Source organism: Pimephales promelas, chromosome 5 (genome assembly GCF_988280905.1).
Source record: "Pimephales promelas chromosome 5, fPimPro1.hap1.1, whole genome shotgun sequence".
Taxonomy (NCBI): domain Eukaryota; kingdom Metazoa; phylum Chordata; class Actinopteri; order Cypriniformes; family Leuciscidae; genus Pimephales; species Pimephales promelas.
In genome coordinates this window covers 23,446,731-23,469,885 of record NC_142773.1, presented here as the reverse complement: position 1 = coordinate 23,469,885, position 23,155 = coordinate 23,446,731, and the positions used below count along the sequence as shown (strand labels likewise).

At 37.3% G+C, this 23,155-nt stretch overlaps 1 protein-coding gene across 2 annotated transcripts in view; it reads left to right on the top strand.

The window, feature by feature from the left end:
- The window catches only part of carmil3 (capping protein regulator and myosin 1 linker 3), a 51,437-nt gene that overhangs the window by 1,157 nt on the left and 27,125 nt on the right, over nt 1-23,155 (top strand). For both annotated transcript variants that reach the window (XM_039654703.2, XM_039654702.2), the window contains exons 2-14: nt 1,886-1,980; nt 11,444-11,494; nt 11,592-11,651; nt 11,761-11,882; nt 14,084-14,178; nt 16,729-16,799; nt 16,950-17,023; nt 18,644-18,719; nt 19,017-19,105; nt 19,328-19,422; nt 20,495-20,581; nt 22,070-22,179; nt 22,959-23,036. In XM_039654703.2, coding sequence (XP_039510637.2) covers nt 1,886-1,980; nt 11,444-11,494; nt 11,592-11,651; nt 11,761-11,882; nt 14,084-14,178; nt 16,729-16,799; nt 16,950-17,023; nt 18,644-18,719; nt 19,017-19,105; nt 19,328-19,422; nt 20,495-20,581; nt 22,070-22,179; nt 22,959-23,036 — 1,103 coding nt within the window. The remainder of the gene's footprint in view (nt 1-1,885; nt 1,981-11,443; nt 11,495-11,591; nt 11,652-11,760; nt 11,883-14,083; nt 14,179-16,728; nt 16,800-16,949; nt 17,024-18,643; nt 18,720-19,016; nt 19,106-19,327; nt 19,423-20,494; nt 20,582-22,069; nt 22,180-22,958; nt 23,037-23,155) is intronic.

The following is a 23,155-nucleotide window of genomic DNA, read 5'->3' as shown; positions in this document are numbered from 1 at the left end:
GGGACATTATATTGTAAAGTTTATAATTTTTATTGGTGAAAGGTAACAACCTAAATTATGGGGAATTGGGCATTCCCAGAATTCTTTCTTAATTAATTTATTTTAAAATTATTATTATTATTATTTTGTTCTCAATTGTGTACATTGGACTGTTTAGGTTGAATTTGAAATTATTTACTTCGTTTATTGCATTATTTTGTTGTGTTTGTGTGGGTGACACTGTTCAGTACTGACCACTTGAGAGGCAAATTTTGTGAATTGTGAGTCATCATATCCTTCCATTGTACCACCTGTATTTTTATCACTACTTTTTGCAATAATCACAGATTCTAATAGCTAGATTATAATATTATTTTTCCTTTGAGAAAAGCTAAAATGTCGTTAAAAATGCTGAGTAGTCACAGCACCTAAAATATACACTTTATATGAATGCTGTAGGGTAAATTCAGGTAAACTGGGCCACTTGTAGACAACAATCATGTTAATGTGAATAAGTGACCATGCTATTTGAATTTTAACCTAAAGTCTTAATGTGTTAAAAAGTTAAATTACAATTAGAGAAAATATAGTAAATATTAACAAATAAAATAAAGCGATAGAACAAAAAAGAAATGTATGGGATAATGTATAGTCAGCCGGTACCTGGAAATATTGTAGCCGTGTGTTTCCCTGAAAACCATTGCACACCCCTTAGAACGTTCGCAAACCAATCAGATTCAAGCATTCAGCAGCCCCATAATACAACACAAAAGAACCCTCCAGGAAAGTGATCCAGACCCCAACGTAAAGCTTTCGTGGCTTCCTGCTAATATACGTAAATGGATGTAGATTATTGATTTGAGCTGAAATGATTGGATTATGTGAGAAGAGACATGAAACTGGCATAGGGCAAATACAGTTAAATAAATGTATAATAAATATTTGACTGCAAAATTATGTGACTCTGACCAATCAGAAACTAGCCTTTTTGAATGGCATGTAATAAAGCTAAAGTAAACAATGCAGAGTAAAATAAGAGCACATTGAATTAAAAAATTAAAAATCTAAATAGTAACATTAATTAAACATAAAAAATGAGATTAGATGTTACAAGAATTGTTAGCCATAGTTTTGAAATAGGAGAATAGTGGGCAAGATAGATGACCTATACAATATGAAGGACAGTGATTGAAGATGTACTGTTCTGCTTGAACACAGCAGTCTTTCTCTCTCTCTGTCTCTCTCTTACTCCATTTCCCCCCTTTTTATCTCCTGCTTCTCTCTTTCTTCACCCACATTTGCATATCCATTCCACATTTACCCATTTATTTATCCCCCTGTGAGTGACTGTCCTCACTGTAATGGAAACATGTGCTCTAGTTTGGCCCTTTGCTGTTCTTAGCGTCAGTCAGAAAGCCCAGGATTCTGTGATTGGGTCTTACACAGATTAAAGTTGATTGTGACTGCATTAACTGTTTCTCTCACTCTGATCTCTCTCTCTCTCTCTCTCTCTCTCTCTCTCTCTCTCTCTCTCTCTCTCTCTCATTTCTCTGTTATCCATTCTCCCTTTTTCTTCCTTCTCTGAGTATTTCCTTTAGTGTAAAAGGCATATTCCATTAATTAGATCACAGGTCTAATTTGTGTGAGGCTAGATAAACTTTGTGACTTTTCTATTTTATTTTCTGCTTTTGCTTTGAAGGTCATCTTGAGGTGCTTCTTAATTGTGTATTTCTTTGGATATGTACTTCATGCATGTAGAAAAACCACCTACACAAGTGGACCGTGTGTAAATGAAGCATATGGGTGTAATGCAGTCATTTTCTAACCCTGCGTGCAGTGAAGATACATCTGAGATATAGATAGAGTGCTTCTCTGGCTGTTAATGCATCCCATGTCTATTTTGCAGAGAGCATCAGACGAGTTATCGACAAGACATCAATCAAGTTGGTGAGGGCTATCAAAGTAGAGAACAAGAGTGGCAAATCAGAAGATCGGATTCTGGTAAGGCGCTACTGTATAATACTATCTTGTATGTCCTTAAAGGTACGGTTCACTCAAATTGAAATGGTGTCGTCATTAACCCTCATGTTGTTCCAAATCTGGGTGACTTTCTTTTGTGAAATTCAAAAGGAGAAAATCTTGCCAAAAACAATGCCAAAGCAAAGCTCTGTATTACTGCCTGATGAACGTTACTGTGAACGCGTTCATTCTGGTGTCTGTGAACGCACGCTCTCTCAGTTTAACTTCGTACAATAGGGTGCCAGATTTCTATAGAGTCTTCCAGGCGATAACCCGGCTAAAACACGTAAACAGGACTTAATATGTAGCGAAAAAACACCAATCTGGCAACACCAGCCACCAGTGTCCACCGCAGCCGCCGTCGACAAAGCAGCGCGCGAGGAGTCGTCATATGATCATTTAAACGGGTTTTATGACGAGGTAGGTGAGGATGGGAAAAATCGTACATTTCTGTGCAAACTGCCCGTCGATAAAATAATTGTTGTCTCTGGTTGTATATGGTCTGTGGCAATAATAATAATGAAAAAAACCTTGCAACATATGGAAAAAAGAACTATAAATTAACTATTTCATTTTTAAAAAAATATGAACTATGAACTGAACTAGTTCATTTTAAAATGTGTGAACTGAACTTTGAACTAGGTCATGTAGAAAGTGAACTTTCCCAACACTGATCTAAACTATAGACAGATTCTCACAGTGTGGTACGCACAGGATTCCTCTTGTGGTATGCAGAGGAGTCACTGAATTTCGCATGTACGATCACACCGGTGTGATGAGAATGGTCAGTGTATCAAGTGATCAACTGCTAAATTCAAATGTTGTTTTGTGTGTTGGCTGGTGCTGAGCCAGAGACGGACATGCTCAGAGCTTATCATATATTTATATTAAATATTCAGTGTTTTCAACCACATAATGTTTATTTTAGGTTTGCGAAATTTCAATTCACGGAAGTAATTAAAAAATCAATACATTGAGTTACACACGGATGTCTATGGAAGCGGCAATAATAATCATTTCCATTATAATTAGACGGCATGTTTTATTCATATCAGATACACCTTGTATAACTTTAAAGTTTACTCCATACTTCTCCCAGTTCACCGACCACTCATGTGTTATAAATCCAATAGATCCAATTCTCTGAACAGCGGCGATCGTATTTTCTTTTCAGCTGGCTTTTTGCCAGTATTGTATTGCCATTGGTGCAATACGTTTTCATTTAATCATTTTTTAAGTGTTTTATTTACCTGTATGTAAGAAGCACAGTGCAGTGTTAATGTTCAAACTGGGTTTGGTGTATAAAAAGGGGCTGACAATAATATTATTAGAAATAAAATTGCCTCGTTTTTGAGCTGTGCATAACTGTAGCTGAATAGTTTGGCCTAATACACTACTGTAATTTAATATTGGTTATTGTGGTTAGGCTACTTGGAGAGCCAAATATTTTCTGAGGTGGTACATGGTGTAAAAAGTTTGTTAACCACTGGTCTAGAAGATCTGCCTTAATGTAAGACCTTTTAAGAAATTCAAGTCATTCATTGATGATATTCTCCAATGGTTTGCTGTTAATTGCTGTGACTGGATCATTGACTCAGTGAGTTAAACTAAATAACTGAATTATTATAATTTTTATAATTATTCTGGTGCTTATTAATGCTTGAAAGCTTCCGTCCTTGTTCAGAAACAGTGTTCGAAAAAAGAAAGAAAGTCATGCATGTTTGGAAAAACATGAGGGTGAACTATAAAATTTAAAAAAAAAAACATCAGCTTTGGGCAAACGTGCATTCACTCTGTGCCTTTATTTTGTGCCTCTATTATGCAGCGGTACCAAAAACAATGAGCCTAAGACTTTAACCTTTTCCTCCTCTGTAATGGTGTGTGCAGTGTTTACTGCCTGCTGGTTGGGTTGTTTTTGCCAAGTCCATTTGGAGAATGGGCAATGGAATCAATGATAAAAGCAATGTAAGTGTGATGGTGCGCACACACAAACAAAAAGTGTTGGAGACCAGACCCCTGTTGTGAAGTGAGCATTATTGTGGCCATTGAGTCTTGTGTGAGTCGGAGGGACCGACCGACTCTGGAGGGAGTGTGTGCAAGATGAAGGATGGTGAGAGCAGAGGTGGCATACGAATGCCAGTTTGTGTGTGTGTGTGTGTGTGTGTGTGTATGTGTAGGATAGTCACTTCAAGACCATTGAAAGCAGCTGGAGACTTAAAATGCCAGGGTTTGGAGCCACAAAAGCTAAATTAATCATTCAGATCGGTTTCAAACACACACTGAGTGAAGAAGGTGATGGAGGTGAGGAATCAAACTCATTTCCTGCTGAGTGTCGACAGATTGATGTTGACACAAACCCAGAGGGATCTTCCTTTCTATTTTTAGGGGTACTTCACCCAAAAATAAAAGTTCATTTATTTACAGTATTCAACCTCATGTCCTTTCGAATCTTTTTGACTTACTTTCTTCTATAGAACACAAAAGGATATGTTTACCAGAATGCTCTTTTTACATTTAATAGAAGTGAATGTAGACCATGCTGTAAACCTCAACAGTAAAGTTAACCAAGTGAAATGTTTATTTCACTTAAATATTACTGAAAGAATATTGTAATTTATAGACAAAAAAAAAAGTTCTCTAAAATTGATGCAACGGATTACTTCAAATATTTTTATATTGAGTTTCACCAACTTAGTGTTTATAGTGCACGACACGAATAAATGACTGAATTTGTATTTTGGGGGGAACAACCTTTTTAACCTCACCCCTCCTGCCAGTCTGCCTTTGTTTCTCTTCCTCTTTCTGACTCTGTCCATGTATATTAACATCTTCTACACCCCCTCCCCCCTCCACTGTGTCTTAGACGGTTCTCTTTTTTTTCTCTCTCTCATCGTCCTGTTCCTCACATTACATTCTTTACTCAGGCTCGCTCCTCTGTTCTGTCAGATTGATGTCAAAGTGTGTATTTTCAGTAGTTTAATGTGCTTATGATTGTGGATGGTTAGAAATTGTGCTCAAAGAGCATAGCAAATTTAAATGTAGGTCCAACACTATGACAAGAGCTTGCAGGCACTCTAAAACACACTTAGACACACACACACACACACACACATTGTGGTCTGTCACTCGCTGCTCCTTTACCCCAAGGGTTTGTGTGTCTGGTGGTTTGCCAACTGTACCAGACTACAAACACACCCTAATCTGCACATTCATACACACACACACACACACACACACACACACACACACACACACACACACACACACACACACACATACAGACATATCTGGCCCCGATACAGCTGTATAGAGTGCTCAGCAAGACATCAGCTCAAGCCTTGGGGCACAGCTCTAAAAAATATCACTCAAACACACTTTTTCTCATACACATTCACTTAGAGATCACACAGCTTAATGTGAGCACACATTCAGTATTTTTTGTGGAACCCACATTGCTGCCCCCACAGCAGAGAGAGACTGTGATGTTGAAAGAGGGGATGGGATAAAAGCTGGGCTTGGTGATCAGGAACACACTAGGGAGAGGCTCGCAAGAGGGGGCAATGGAGAGAGAGAGAGTGAGAGAGCGAGTATAGGGTGAACGGCAGAGGAGAACGGTTGTTTTGCCCAAATGTCTCCTTTTCTTCCCCTTCAATTATTTACTGTCGCTTCAGTTTTTCCTCTCCTGTGGAATAAAAGGCCAATTAAAGGCTGTGATCGCCACAGTGAGTGACGTGAAGACTTCCTCGGATCGAGGCTACCACGCTGACTGCTGGCCCGTACCGTGCAAGGCTTTCTAGCTGACATGACCGACTTAAGTGACATGATTAAGTTCAGATGCAGTGATTTTATTTGGATATTTCTTACAAGATTTTGTTTTGATTTTAGGTTTATGAATGTTACTGGGTTGACATTGCTGGAAGTGTCCTGCAGTGCGACATGCAATTCATCTAAAACTACTTAACACTTAACTACTATTTTTTTTTAATTCTTATATAATTATTACATGTGCGGTTTTATTACCTATTTTTAATTATATTTTAATTATACTCCCACTGAAGGACTAATTGCTAAAAGATTAGTTTTCCTCGATACATTAATAGAATATTTTCCCCATAGTCTTGAAAATAAAACATTTGTCTATTGGTTAACTAACTTATTATGATTCATGATCTTTAATAAAGCAATATTCTGGGTGAAACTTTATCAACATATTGACAGAAACGCACTTCCAGTGGAAGTCTATGGGACAGCCGTTGTTATTATAATTGCATAACTGTCAATATATTGTTTACAGCTGGTGTTGCTATATAGTAGCTCAACTTGTATTTAACCCAAAATAATCCTTTAATGTGCTGATCAGTTCATATTAGATCTTTAAATATAAAAACTTAACAAGGATTATGGGTGTACCGCTCAGGGTAATGAGCTTTCTCTCATTGCACATTGCTGCATTATGATAGTAGACGCTGGGTAAAGACGGGTAATGTGATACGAGGTGCTTAAGGAGAAGTCCGCGGTGCAGGGATAACCTGTGATGTTGAGAGTCGGTGACTATGGGGGATTTGACTGCAGTCTGGCCGGATGTGATGCAAGAGACAAAACCGGCCCACAACAAAAGAGGAAGCATAAAAGACATCATAGAGTAGATAGATATGGTGTGATACTTATCCCTTTCGCTTTGAGTTTATCTGTAGAGTATGACTTTAAGCTGAGGGTAAGCCGTTGCTGAAGAACTAAGATAATTACTAAAAGATTGTAGGTTCAAACCCCAGAAAGGACGACGACCATTGTACCCTTCAGCGAGATATTAGTGGTCAGTATAACTTTTTGTCCTCTGTGGGGTTAAATCTGCGAAAGCCTAATGTAATGGATTAATGCAGACATTTGTATAAATACTAGGGAGTACATTTAAAAGTTTTCCAAAAATTGATGCCAGGACATACCAATGGAAATCTGCTTTTGAGTGAAGAAATGCAATAGGAGAATTTCTGATTTTGGCTAATTGGTATTCTGCCTCTTACTCTATTTAGATGCAAATATAATTGTATATCTTTGTCTTATTTTCCAAAATACCTGAAATTATACCGTAAACAGGTAAATGTACGTGAGAAGTAAAATTAAGTCATAGAGTGGATTCCATTATTATGTCCTAATCATTCTGAAAGACAGCACTTGAAGTGAGCACTCAGAAGATAAAGGTATTACTAGTGTCTCAACATTTTCATTTGAATTCTGAACACTGCCTTGAAATTCAGGCTTGTAGCTGCATATGGATCTTTACCAGTACCCATTTACCTAATTGTATGAAAAACATAATGGGGAACAGAATCTAATGATGAAAAAAATCATTTAGGTTTATGCTTAACACAGAAAAAAACGGTAAGAAATGGTAAGAAAATAAAGTTTGAAATGATTACAATATTAATTCCTGTTATTATAATTTTTTAAATGAAAATTAATGATTTCAAATTGTAAGTCTTATTATCGTCCACTACTTTGCTTATCAAGTACATTTATCTTAATTTGAGGATGTTTATATATTTTCTTGGGAAACCAGAAAATATCCATTACCACTTATGGATAAGATATTATGGCTTGTTTTCATAGACTTGAAGAGATGTGTATTTTGTCTTTCTTCATTGGCTGATTTTTTTCACTTGTTTTGAACTTAGTGCAGCAAACGACTTAATGATGTTTCGACGTTTTAACTGAAAAATAGGACAAAAATAATCAAGAACACATTTTATTTTTGCAATGCAAATAACTAAGTAACATACTTCCCCTGGTCCTAAGCATTTAGCCCCTCCTCTCCGTCGTTCTATTTCTCTCTCTCTTTTATTTCCTCTCTTGTTCTCTCACTGTGGGCTTTAGTTGCCGAGCTGCTTTGATTCTGAGACTTTTAATCATCAGTGAATCTGGAGCATGCGGCATTTCAGCCCTGATCCGTCCTATCTTCTATCCTCTCTTCTTGCTCTTTATTCCTCTCATCTCTTCGTCTCTTTAGTTCAGCAGAGTTAAGACGCGGACCTGCCGCGGGAGTAAATCCACGTTTTCCCTCTCCCCTGCAATGGCTGACAGCCGAAATGGGTCCGTCTTAGGCAATGACACCTGCGTGCAGTGTGATGTGTCTGAGAAGAGATGTACTGAGGCATGTTTGGAGCAATCTGCTGCTCTTTTCCAGTCTCCTGGGCACAGCGCTGACGGGTCCCCAACACCCTTTGAATTATGGGTCGTGTTTGAAGTGTCAAGCCAGATCTCTGACATCGTATGATTAATATAAACCCTCTCCCCTCTGCACACACACACACAACCTCTCCTCCCTCCTTCTCACACACACACACACATCCTCATGTCTCTCATTCTTTGAAGTCGGTACTGAGAGGTGCTGGATGAGTTTTAGGGCAAGTGATGAACCAGTCTGATCTCCTCAGGCTCGAATGGTCAATGATAGCCACGTACTGAAGTCGTCTTGTCTGCCTTCCACAATTGGCCCGTCTGCGATCACAGGACGAAAGTTTTTTTTTTTCGCTCTTTTACGAGTGGATGTGGTGGTTTGGCCAAAGCGGCTGACCTCTGACCTACTTGCAGGACGTTGTTGTTACAGATAAACCCAACCTCGCTTGGCCCAGTCTTGCTCAAAAATGCTTGCTCAACAGGGCTCGGATCCAATAATGAATACTAATGTTGATATCATTATACGCTGGATAGCGTATTCCGTCTGCGCTCGACAGCAGGGTGAGTAATGCGAGTCGTAGCTTAACTGCTGCATTCATTACCATGCAATCAGCCACGGTCCCCACCCTTGCAATGTGTTAGGTAGTCTTTGATGTATTCCAATCTTTCCTTAATTGGGGGGTCCCCCCTCTTCCATCCATCCATGCAAACTCGGTCAAGTCCAAACACCCCAGCGGGCTTTAATAATTAATGTGGCTGTTTACGTGCCGATCTTTTGTGTCTGCTTCCTTTGATAGTAAATTCTTTGATGAGTAGACGACGCTTTCTGGTTCCCGAACTGACTTTTCCTTCCTCTATCTGTTTCTCTTGCATCATCTCTCTTTCTCAAGGAGGGTTTTTATATAACTACGTTTTCCTGACCGGTTATTGAGTTTTGTGGTCAGGTGTACTCTCTAAAATGTCATCTCTCGATCAATGGTTGTCTCTATTAACTCTGACAAAGCATCAGGAACTTGTTTTACTGAAAACGCCCAAACTTGCACATCCAGCTCCAGTCGCCATCAAACCCTATACGAGTTACTCGCCATCAAAGCCTATACAGAGTCTTTATTAGGGAGAAATCTGGGATCTCCATCTTTGGTTCTTCTTCTTGGTGGGGTGCCGTTAGTAATACATCGGAGGGAGGCCTTGAAGAATCGAAAGCGACAGGGCAGAAAAAGAATAGACGATTGAAGGAGGGTGAAAAAAACAGGGGGCCTAGGATGTGGGGACCGCATTGAATCAGAGGAAGTTGGACGTTTTTGAGATAAAATGAAGAGAGAATTGAAGTATATACAGTACATACTATATATAATATACATTTTAGATCAAACAAAGAACATCTCGGGAAGAGTAGAATAATGTTGCAGAGGAGAGAAAGAGCAGATGGTTGATGTTTAGATCACTGAATCTCAGCCTTTTTGGCTCGTTGGCCCACCACTGTCCATAAAACACAAACACACACACACACACACATATAGGTAAATTAATTGACCAATTCATTTTGTGATTCCAGAAATGCCAAACACACTCAATAGACAATAGATACAATAGTTATTGTATGGAAAAAAAAAGAAAATATACAGTTTGACTTTGTGTTTTTTGTTAGCATTTTGATTAAGCTAGTTTTAATATACTAATCTTAATGTTAATTATTTTAATAATAAAATATTAATTAAACAATTCTAAGTTATACTGCGGCCCCAAGTGGCACTCGGACCCCTGGTTAAGAATCACTGGTTGAGATGATGGAAAAGGGAGGGACTGCTGTAAGGGGTGTCACAAAAGCCTAAATGAAGTGTGTTAATGAGGAATTAAAATTATGAATGAGATCAAGTGGTTTCTCCAGACCTGATCGTACTGTTTCAGGCACACGCACACACTTGATCATTTTCTTAAAATATAGTACAATCCCTCTTTTTATGTTTTTGTATAATCCTCAGACATCACACAAATCCTTATTCCGTCCTCTCTGCGCCTACTCATCTGTCTGTAACGCTGTCCGCCTCGCTTCATTACACATGTGAAATCCATAAACAACAGCACCCATAGAAGCGCCCAGTCTCCATAATTTTGTTATAACACTGAATATTTATTAAAATTAATTATTAAAATGCTTTGAGAATTTTTGTAAACCCTGTAAAGCCTGACATATGAAATAATCAGAAAAATCACATTTGGAATGGTTTATTAAATCTTTAGACAATTTTTTTTTTTTACAGAAGTTTGCCTATGTGTTTCATATTTGATAAATCAGACTTTTATGGCTGGTATAGTATTATATAGGAGAATATGGAGCTCACACTCAAAGAGAAAAAAAAAATCACCCCATTTTTATTTAGAGGCCCAAAATCCAGTTTGGTGCAGTTGCTTATATTTATATGGTCAAAAAGATGAAATTTTGATAGATTACTGCTTTTAATATGAATCAATAAGATATTTTTACCAGTATAGTAGACTACTTATATAAAGTGCATATAAATATAAGTTGTCACTCTTGTCTTTCCAAATAATGTCTTAATAAGATGATATCTAAACGCTTCATTTTATGATCAAAACTCTGCATTATTATACAGTATGTTTTACTCCCGACAATAAAAACTACAATTAAATACAATAATGGTTTAGAGATTGTTCAAAAGCCTGATTTAACCATATTTTAACATGGTAAAAAAAAAAATCCATCATGTAAACCTAAATTTCTTGAAATTGAAATCTTGAAATGCAACTAACTATAAAAGTTATGCTTGCATTTACTTTGAAAATCAATATTTAAAATATTTAATATTTTATGTAAAATATGTAATATATAAAAAATAAATACATATTTGCAATATGTAATATGCATATATGTAAAATATAAATATTTCACAGCAAAAAGACACATGTACCATGTCCTGAAGGGGGGAATGTTTTTCGAATAATATTAAAAGGCATTTTACTTGCTAAAAAAGTTTAAACTATCAATGACTGCAGATGTGTATTAGATTGTGTATAAGGTTATTTGTGTTGCGTAATGCACAACAAATAAGAGCCCAGTTTAACTGTAGCGTTATCCTAAAGTTAGTAAAGTGTTCAGTTGACAAAATGGTTAAACTACTTCATGACTTGAATTCAGTTGAACAGGTTGTTCTCCAGGGAAACCTAAACCATTATTTCTTTGAGGAGTCTTTCACTTTGCACTTAATCTTGCCCTATTAATTGTGCTTTCACACTCTCTTTTGTCCCTCAGGTTTTGGCAACATGGCGGCTGTACCTCATGGCCCCCAAGATACCAACCAAGGTACGGTAGGCAATTATGCACCTGTCTGCTCCATCTCAAAGCACTGCGGTAATCTGATTTAGATTGATTTATAGCATGATGCTCATTTTCCCCTCAGGTGGAACAAACGTTCAACTTCCTGGAGATTCGGGCAATGAACACCCACCCGGATAATCAGGTAGAAAACGCATTTACAGGGCTCCAGTGTTTTAGCTTTTGTTGCCATATTTTTCCCACTACTTGTCATAAATGTTTTGCTTTTCTAAAGCATGTTCTTTCCTTTACAGGTTGTCATAGAAACAGACAAGTCCACATATTCCCTGAGGCTGCAGTCTAATGACCACCTGGATCAGCTGATTAACCACATCAACTTTGCTCTTTCTCGGATCTTCAACAACTCCATCTACACGTAAGTCTTCTAAGAACCCCACAGGTTTGCTACTGTCCCACATAGCCAGACTTTGACAGCGAAACGGTCCCCAAGAACCGCCCACTCGAACATAAAGTGGCCAATCACAGTTTGCTTTGTTTTATTACCAGTGGTTTTTCATTGTAGACTTGTTGCATCCAAAAGTTAGTGCTTATATTATATTATATTATATTATATTATATTATATTATATTATATTATATTATATTATATTATATTATATTATATTTGTATGAATGTGTGTGTATATATATATATATATATATATATATATATGGTAAAAGCACTTATTGAACATTTTTCAACCATAACCACCACAAAGAAAAACGTAATAAATACTTATTAATGAAAACTTTGGTAAATAATATATATTAAAGTATTAGTTCACTTTTAAAAACACTTTTGCTGATAATTTACTCACCCCCATGCCATGTCATCAAAGATGTCTTTCTTTCTTCAGTCAAAAAGAAATTAAGGTTTTTGATTGAAACATTCCAGAATTTTTCGGGATATAATGGACTTCAATAGGCACCAAACGGTTCAAGGTCCAGTTTCAGTGCAGCTTCAAAGGGCTTTAAACGACACCAGATGGTCTTATCTAGCGAAACGATCAGTCATTTCAAACATAAATAAAAAAGTTTAAGTTTTTATAAGCACAAATGCTCGCCTTGCTCTGTTCTGTGATGACTCTGTTCTGTAAGACCTTTTCAACCTAACTGTACGTATTACGTGACGTCACAAATGCGCATCACAGAACAGAGCAAGGTCTGTCAAAAGTTGTTACATTATTTAAACATTGTAAAGTGAAATAAATACAGTAGTTCTTCTTATGGATATCTAGCAGTGATGGGCGGGCCAATGTATAAACAATCCGCACCCGACCGACGTTTTCAACTAACCCGCCCGCTACTCGAACTGCAAAAAAAAAAGAAAGAAAATATTGTACCCGACCTACTTCCTGACCCGCATTTTTTAAAAGTCGTAGCGTCATTGGGCCAAAGACGTATAACACAAATGTATAAATAACATCGCAAGAATTACACACGAAGCCAGCACTGTGGTCATCATCTTTCATTATTTCGGCAAATGTCTCCCACAATTTGTTCTTTCTATTTGTGTATTTGCGGAGCTTCCACTCCCCAGTCTTCACCTTTTCTCTTGCCGCATCCATCTACACCTGCAGACTGTGATGGCCGGTTCATGAACGAATCGTTCTTTTGAACCGGTTCTTTTTAGTGAACCGGTGGAACCAGTATGAGAATAAATCATACAGAATCGTTCGAAACAGTTCGCGCCTTGCGTCAGCGCTGATCCACAAATAACTAAAGTTATTCAGACATGCCTGACAGTCCCTCCGAATCGAAATAAACCAATATCCCGGAGTATCTTCCTGCCAGTTATTCAGCTAATAAGGTGTAGGCCTATGTAGCCTATTTCATAGAAAATTTGTCTAGTAGCCTACTATATAAAAACAAAGGTTTAATTGGCATCTTTATTTCAAGCGACCCAACCGACCGCGACCAGAATATCATTACAAATATTTTTGGATGACTCGTAACTGCGGGTAACCGCGGGGGACCGCAGGCACCCGCTCATTTTGGATCAACCCACGCATCACTGATATCAAATAAACTACTACTAACCTGGAAAATTCGGTTAATATTGAATTTTCACCATTTAAACACAGGCAGACTGATAAAAAAAGAAACCTGTGTGCCCTTACTCTCGTAAATTAGATTAAAGCTTGCCAGATTGAGCGTCAGTGAACACAATGTCTGAGGCTTAGACTAACCCTGTTGACGATCTCTATTTGCACACCATCCAAGCAGAAATGCAAATCAGATTTCTGTTGCCTATCCACTGTATCTTAGTGCTAATGTAGTGTTTTTTTTTTTTGGTTTTTTTTGTAGAATCCATAATGCTGCCTATAGAAGTCAGTATCTGCTAGAGCAGCAGGGGGGTGTGAGGCACTGCTGAGCAGTTAATTGAGAGATTTTCTCATATTCCGACAGTAGGAGATTAGTGCAATGCATAATAGCACTCTTTTTCTGTCTTAGTATTCAACTCTCTCGCTCTCTTTCCTGTTTCAGCTCTTTGGCCAGGTGTTCACATGCTGGGTCGGAATAACTGAGATTCTGATGCATTGCGAATCCCCCTCTCCCCCTCCCTCTTCTTTTTCAGCCCCTCCATCTTTCACTCAGATGGAGATGTTACTGATGGAAATCGGAAATTTTCTCCGAGTTCTGAGAGTTCAGTGGAGACGCAGAGAGCATGTGGTGAGAGAAATAGAAGTACATATAGTCCATGCATCCACACACAAGCTCATAAATATTTTGATTATACACCAGATTTTAATCTCTCTAATCTCTTTTTCTTCCCCTCTCACCACTGCTGTTTTCTCAGAGAATAATTTGAATATTTTGCAATTAATTTATGCCATCTACTTGTTTTTGGTGCTCTTTGCTTTTCATGACAAATTATATAACAATATTTGTTTTGCCACTGCAGCTGTTGGCGGTGAAGGACAGAATTAAAACGGTGCCAGATACATAAATTAAAAAAAAAAAAATAATACAAAAGTTCTAAATTGACAAATAATTTTAAAAGCATTATACGGAGCAGATATAGTGGGTACAAGAAAGACTATGCAAATTACTCTGTGCCCTTCATATGGTGACAGGGAGAGATGCCTTGTGCAGCCTGTATACAGAACACAGTCCTTGAGTTTGACTTATATAGACTTAAACATGTGAAACAAAAGGCGTTTCAGTCTTGATGGCATAGGAGAACACTTTCAAGCTCTTTTTTTGAAATTTTGCAAATATGTCCCTACATATTGACATATATTGTTCAAATATATGTCATAGTGTCCCTGTAAACAGAAGAAAGACTACCTGTTTGGTAGAACAATGGAAAACTGGGAGTGTAGTGTCATTTGTGGCACAAAATCGCTTAGAGGAGTTCCACAAATAACTTTTTGTTCTTTAGAAAAACATTTATGTATTTATTTATTAATTTAGTGGTGCTTTAAATAATCCTGAGATGTGTCAACTCTATAGCCAGAACAAGAACAGTGTTATTTTAGTATTATTATATACTATATAAAATGCTTTTATTTCAATATTTAAACTTTAGTTTAAAGATGTCATGAATTGAGCAATCAAATTGTCCATGCTCTATTTAAGAATTGTATCATAAAAATACCCTACAAGTTTCAGAACTGCAAAACTTCCTCATTAGTCTAAAAACAGCTGTGGTAACACTTTACTTGAAGGAGTGTGCATAAGACATGACATGACATGTGTTATGAATATGAAGGAAGTTTTATGCATGTTTGTGACAACTGTCATTGAGTGTCATTCGCTAATTTATGACATTTTTAATGCAAATATGACATCGTTTGAGATGTCTTTGTTATGACACATAAACCATAACATCATAACCTGTCAGTGTCTTACAGTCTTTGTCATGACAACTTGACATTACTAAGACAACACAACCTGTCATAAACATGATTGCAGATTAATGGTCAAACTTAAGAAACCACCTAGCTTTATTGGTTAACTTTACATTAAACTGTCTGGTTTTTGGTTTTGACATTGGCTGTCATGAGGCCATTATAACTTTTTTAATGACAAATTCACTTAGTACCACTGTAGTTGAGGCCACGGAAAATATTCATGACACAGTCATAATGGCCTCATAACAGCCAATGTCAAAACCAACCACATGACAGTTAAACTTAGTTTTATTTCAAGTTGGCATGACAAAGACACTGACAGGTTATGGTTTATGTCAAGATGTCATAACAAAGACATCTTAAACAATGTCATATTTGCATTCAAAATGCCATTATTGAGCGAAAGACACTTAATGACAGTTCTCATAAACATGCATAAACCCTACTTCATATTCAAGACATATGTCATGTCATGGTTATGAAGGTGTCATTTCAGTCTTAAGCACACCCCTTCAAGTAAAGTGTTACCACAGCGGGTATTGAAACTAAGCTCTTTGTCACGTTATTACGTCATAGTGCGACGAAAAGATCAACTTGTAGTAAATATGAAAGAAGCAAACAAAGGTTTACTCCAGCAACGAAACCATAGAGATGGCTCTGAGGATTATAAGAAAGACGTTTTAAAAGTGTCTTTGGTTTTTGCCATCCATGTGATCCTAACATTAGAAAAGCATGGATGAAATTGATTTGTTTACAAAGTTCCATTCAGATCACATCAGTAAACATAATGTTGGATTGTTCGCTTCTTTACTGCCGATTTGTTTTTCAAACAAGACACAGTTCAATGCAGGCTTATCAGAGACACTGAAAATAAAACGTTAAAAATTAGTTTAATATGCAAAACCCAATCATAGCAGTTGATGTTTTGATGACTTCCAAGTCTTGAATATGGCACACCCATTTAAAAAACAGGATAGAAAATAGTTTTATTTCTAAGTTAGTAAAAATTTGAATAACATTATATGGGGACTTCAGACAACATTAAAAAAATGTAGTTCATGACCACTTTAAGATTGAGTACTTTATTTTTTTGAGTTTCAATTTAGTTTTAATTAACTCTGTTGGTGGCCAAAATAACATTTTTAATGCAAGTTTGTTTTCACATAATATTTATATTTATTTAAATAGCAGAAGTGTTATTTAGCAATAATAAGTCTGCTCGATAATCCTATACAGCGAAAAATAGTTTGATAAAATGAGCTCTTTGCCTTCGGTGCTCTAAAAACCATTAAATCTTTATTTGTTCAAATACATGTAGGGCGGTTTTTCATTTTTAGGCTTTTTTTTTTTCTTTCTCCCATTTCAGGGGGCTTTTCTGAGACCTATGCAGCTCTGTGCGATTATAATGGTATCACCTGTAAAGAGGAAGTGCAGTGGGTAAGAGCTTACTTTGACCACAAAAATATCTTCAGCGCCAGCTGTGTCGGCCCGTTTTCTGTGTGTGTCACTGCTGTTATTGCACTCTAAATATGTTTTCTTCCTCTTTTTGGGTCTCTCTGCCTTCCTCTATCTCTTTTGCTCTTTCAGGATGTGGATACCATCTATCATTCGCAGGACAACAGGGAGTTTAACCTGTTGGACTTCAGTCACCTGGAAAGCGGGTAGCCAGAGAACACAAATTTGCATCTCATCTTAATATTCATGTTCTGTATCTGCAACCTCTAATTGCTTGCCTTTACTTTCATTGCCATCTCTACATCCCACAGAGCGGAGGTATAAAAGCTTCTTCGTATTGGAAGGATTAGTCTAATGATTAATCTATGCTTCGTTAATTGGTTCGTATTGACAGGGATTTGAATGATAATTGACACAGGAATGCTGATGTCAGCCAGTGCTTTGAATATGTGCTGAATTGAAACAGTAACAGTCTTTCCTGTGGCGTTTCTGCTGACTTCCTGCCCGGTGGAAGTCATGCTGTTTATTTTTACATCCGTCCAATCGGTGTCAGGTGACTTCACTGATTCCAGATCAGATTCTGTATTTTCTGCTGATGTTGGGTGTGTGTTTGCAGGCTGAAGGCTGGTTCACAACTCTCTCCCTGTTGAAACAGGATTACAAATATATATGACCTGTGAACATCATCTGTGCACTTTTACCTACACGACTTTTAACACATAAAAAAAGGAAACGCACTTAATATATTTATACTCTGATTCTGAGAAACGATACGGTTCATTGAGCACTTTGCTCAAGGGCTGTTCCGGTTATCTGCTGAAAAAGAGTTTTTTTTTTTTTTTTTAAGCAGTCGCATGATGAAACTCTAATGGGAGTGCAGCCACTTGAAGACAAAGATGCCCAGCCTACCAAAAACCAAATTGACCACTGGTTTGCTGCTTGTCCAAGATAGTCTACCTCAGACTAGATAGACACCAGTAACACACCAGCCATTTTCTAAGTGGATTTTCTTACAAGTCAAATATGGTCCTTCATCAGAAAACGATGTGCATGTAAATGTGGGCAGTGACATTTCCATTAAAAGAAGAGTGGAGTTTATTTGCATTGCCTTATGAGTTGAACATCCAAAATGTGCAAAAAGAAGTATATTTTAGACACAGCCTTTATAGTGCAGAGCACTTCATCTGCCATTCCTTTGTTTCTTGCTATTTCACCAGTGGGGACACTTAAACTACCATCTAGATGCTGCTGCATCTGTCTCGAAGATGTTATGTCATTGATTTTTAAACATTTTATTCCATTAGTACATCTAAAGGGAGAGAGACGAACGGGTGATGTAGAGAAACTCTCATTTAGACAGAGCCTACAGCCTCACTACAGCGTCTAAACAGAGGAATGACGAAGCTGCAAATGAGAACACAGCCCATCAGCCGTACTCAACAGGAAAAACCCCTCTGCATTTCTTTTCCTCGTCGCCTTTTTCTCTGTTCTCCATATGAGTGCTGTAAGGTCCGCTCTGTCTACCGGGTAAAATGGTTTTAGGCTCAGGGCCAATTTTAAAAGCTGTATCATAGACAGTAATTCACTGACCTGGCATCAGTTTTCCCATCGATCCACACACTGTCCTCTTCCCTTCCTCTCCTGGCTTTCCTCTCAGTGAGCGTTTATTGCTGAATCTATCATTTTTCTTGAATAATAACATCTCTATTTTAGTCTTGCAATCTCACGAGGGGTTGCATGAGCAAAGTGAGAACGCCTCTGGTTGATGCAGCACCTCACTAAGACAATCTGTTTTGATTTTTCTCTTCTGTCTCTTTTCGTCACAGGGACCTTGCGGTGATTGTGGCAGCCATGGCGTATAACTCATGGTTTACCAAACTTTATTGCAAAGACTTGCGCATTGTAAATATCCTTTTATAACCTTTGTTTTTCTGTTTTTGTTTGTTTTACGTACTAAAACGTACCGTGGTATTATTGTTAGGGTTATTATCTCTACATGCGGTTTTGAACACTCAAGAATATGATCGTATTGCCATCAAATTAAAGTACCGTGTTAATACTTTGGGATATGAAAATGGTATTCATTCAGTTTGAAACTAAAGTCTGTGACAATGTGCATGAAGTCATTATGGTCTTCATGAAGAATTAAATTAGTGATTTTTCTCCTGTCCCCCCTCTCTCCTTCTCTCACACACACAGAGTTCAGAGGTCGTAGAGCAGATTCTGCACTCTGTCAGTAAATCCAGCAGTCTGGAGGAGCTCACGCTGGAAAACGCGGGTCTTAAAGCGTGAGTTATATCTCTCTCTATAGCTCTCTTTGTGTTATTCATCACTCCAACCACTTTCTTTTCATCCAAAAGTTTGTTTCTTGTTCTGTCACTGTCATTTTTTCCCCCTTTATGCTGTTCCCAGTCCTTTTCCCCTGCCACATCTCTGCTTCTGTATTTCATCTCTGTCCCAGAGCTTTGTATAGCAGTTCCATTTCTACTGACTTTCTTTCTGTCATTTAGAGATTTCCCACAGAAAATGGCCACTGCCCTGTCAGAAAATCCAGCATCAGTCATACACTCCATTAACTTGGCCCACAATACACTGGATAACCAAGGTACATGCATCAAAGTCTCTCTGGTTCTACTATCCCTCTCTCTCTCTCTCCCCTTCTCTCTGTGTGTTTACCTGCTTTTGTCTGTTTTACACTTTCTGTATCAGCGTCTGCTATTTCTGTCTCTGAGTGGGTGTGTTTTGTTCTTTATTGTCTGTTTTGCTGGCTGATTGTGCTGAATCTGTAGCTGATTTGAAAATGGCATCTTTTAGATTTGTGTGTGTGCTTTGGTTTTTCTAATGTGTGTGTTTTTGTGTCATTTTGTATGTACTGTACAGTGTTTGGTGGAGAGAAACTACTAGTAATGCTACTATCTTAAATATATTTATTAATAGCGCGACAATGGAAGAACATTCGAGTTGGCCAATAATGCCGTACAAAGTGAAGGTCACTTTGTACGGCATTATTGGCCAACTCGAATGTTCACAGTATATATATATATATATAAACTATATATGAAGAGTTCAGATGCAAAAGCCTCTAAATGCCATTTGAAATTTTCTTCTTTAATAATGATTTTAATCAAACTTGTATATTTAAGTTCAGTAATTTCACTTATATAACAATTAATAGATAATTATCATTGCCATTTAAGTGAAATCACTGAACTTAAATATACAAGCTTGATAAAAATGATCATTCTAGAAGAAAATTTCAAATGGCACTTAGAGGCTTTTGCATCTGAACTCTTCATATATATATAATTATTATTATACATTTTTTAAGATTTTATTTAAGATTTTATACATTTTTATAAAAAAAATATATAAATGAATATTAAAAAGGCTACTTCCCCTTTAAGTAGCTTTAGTTTAATAGCTTCTTTTGTCAGTAGCTTGTGGTTTTCACTGACAGTAGCTCCTCCAACACTGGTACGTCCTCTATATGTGTCAGGGTCAGAGTTTCAGCCTGCCATCATGCCTGACACATGCCATTGCCTATCACATCACAAGTGTGCATGTGTGAGCGTAACTACAACAATGTCAGTGTTTGCCTGAAGGTGTATGATAATACGCGGTGTGTAAATTGGTCTGTGACTGATCTGATGTGTTTGTGGATGTTTGTTTTCCCATAGGAGTTTCTAATCTCATCCAGCAAGTGTGTCGGCTCAGTAAAGGCTTGCGTCTACTTAACCTCTCCAAGACGTCGCTCTCTTCTAAGGGTGTGTTCAGAAGTAATCGGTCTCTAGAGGTGTAACGCCCTCTGCTGGTTAAGTCTATAACAACTATTGCTCAAGTACAATTCATCTATCTATCTATCTATCTATCTATCTATCTATCTATCTATCTATCTATCTATCTATCTATCTATCTATCTATCTATCTATCTATCTATCTATCTATCTATCTATCTATCTATCTATCTATCTATCTATCTATCTATCTATCTATCTATCTATCTTGGCACAAAATAATTTGTCAAATCTCAGTCTGGACACATGGTCTACAGAAAATCTGCAATCTCTATGTTTCATTTCAGGCTGTAAAAATAATGTTTTCTCGCTCCACTGATCTAGAATCAACTTCCTGTTCTCTCTTATTGTAAATCAGTAAGATTATCGATGGATTAGTTGCATCTCACTTGAGAGCTTCAGATTTATGAACAAAGAGCTAGTCTTCTCTTGGAGAGCCCAGACTCAATTATCAGCATCCTTGGCTGGTCCCAGGGTCTGCTAAACCTCTGGTTTTCTTTTTTTAATCAATACATTTTTAAACCAAGTGGATGGATGGATAGCCTTCCAGCACATGCCACGAATCAAAATCCACTTGAAATAACTCCCATCATTAATCTTTATTTATAATCTGTTTTGTGATGACTTCATTGCAGAAGTTTTAAGTTTGAATATAGAAGTAAAATGAACTTGTGGCATCTGCCACATCCATTGAGGATGTATTGTGAACTTCAAAGTGAAACCATATCAGCTGTAAAAATAGAATTTACATATCAAAATATGAACTACAGCAGCTGTGAAAGGCAAAACTGAAAACTACTGTATCATGAAAGGTTGCAGTGGTTAACATTTTGATGAGTAAATTCCCTTTCATAGAGCGCAGTGGGATGTTTTTTGTTACTCCCTGGTGAGGAAGTGTACTGGCTGAGTTCACTGGCAAACTGACACCTAACAGAGTTAGTAGAGCTGTCTTTTTGTCTCATAGTACAAAAGGCGATCACTAGCATTTTCTTCTTTAGAAACTAAATAAAAATCCACCCTGCTTAGTGCTTTAGAACATTTTGTGTATGTGTATGTTGTGGTTTGGTGGCCTAAAAGTCTAAGACCACATAGAGAATCTGGGATCCAAAATCTAATTTAAATCTGGAAATACACAAAGGTTTAGGATTTGATCAAAGTGTAAACAAAGTCTCTAATCAAATATGTATATTTGTGAACTTTTTTGTACAGACAGATGTTTTTGCTTCCATTTAAAGCTCAATATGCTTGTTTTATCATTCTTAAATCATGCTGGAGAACAATTATCAGGTTTAAAACAAACTCATTAAAGCAGAAGGATGAAATACCAAGACATTCTGAAATTTAACTGAATATGTAAAAAATGTGTTTTAAAAGCAAAATAGAAGCATTTTTTCTTGTGAACTTTAGATTTGCTCTATGATTCAGCCTTTCCTTGTGTCCCCCCCCCCCCCCCCCCAGGTGTCACGTCTCTTTCGCAGGCCCTGTGCTCCAGTGATGACTACTCCAACTCTCTCCTTCATCTGGACCTGAGTAAGAACCCAGGGATTCTGTCTGGAGAGGATGCAACGGTTAGAAATCTCACTTTTACTTAATGTTCTTAAAGAGGCCATATTATGCCCTTTTACAAAGTTTTGATTTTGTTTTTGGGGTGCAGTAGAATAGGTTATCATGTTTGAATGTTAAAAAAAAACTAATTATTTTTCACATATTTTACATTGTTGCAGCACCTCTCTTTTTAGTCTGCCAGTAACGCTCTGTTTAGTTCCCCTCTCTATGAAGCCTCTCTATCCAAGAGGTGCAATGTGCTCTGATTGGTCGGAAACAGCTCAGTATATATATATATATATATATATATATATATATACACTGTCTATTATATATATATATATATCTATTTATATACTGTCTTTTACTGTCTATGGTTTCAAGAGAGAGACAGGGAGGTTGCCGCTTGATACACAAACACACACACTTACTTCCTGGCCAAAAATACACTGGTCACTGTTTGGATTTAAATAGGCAAATTATCAAGTGAATTTTTGGATCATTTTTGCAGTAATTTTTATGTTTCTAGCATGTGATATATTTTTGGCAACAGTTCTCCTAACCCTGTTGGATGGAGTGTGTTGCTTTTCATTTAATTTCTCATAGGCATATACGAAACGTATAATATATAATGTTAATGTTCCAATAAGGTCCTCATAATGTTTTTCTGGTTATGATTTCTTTGTGAGGACACACACACACGAATGTTGAAAATAACTTGCGGAGGCAGGTACACGACACACACACACACACACATACACACACCACTATTAACAGCCTCAATACTTCTTCCTCATTGTAGAATCTGTACCTGTTCCTGGCACAGCCGAACTGCCTGGTGCATTTGGATCTGTCAGGCACTGACTGTACCGTAGACTCTGTGAGTTGACAGTGTGCCTCATCCTTCTGAATTTGTTATTGCCAAACTGCTTTTTACACACCATGATTTATGTCATTGCACCCAGAATGCCAGACAGCAATTTATCTCTAATTTCGTAT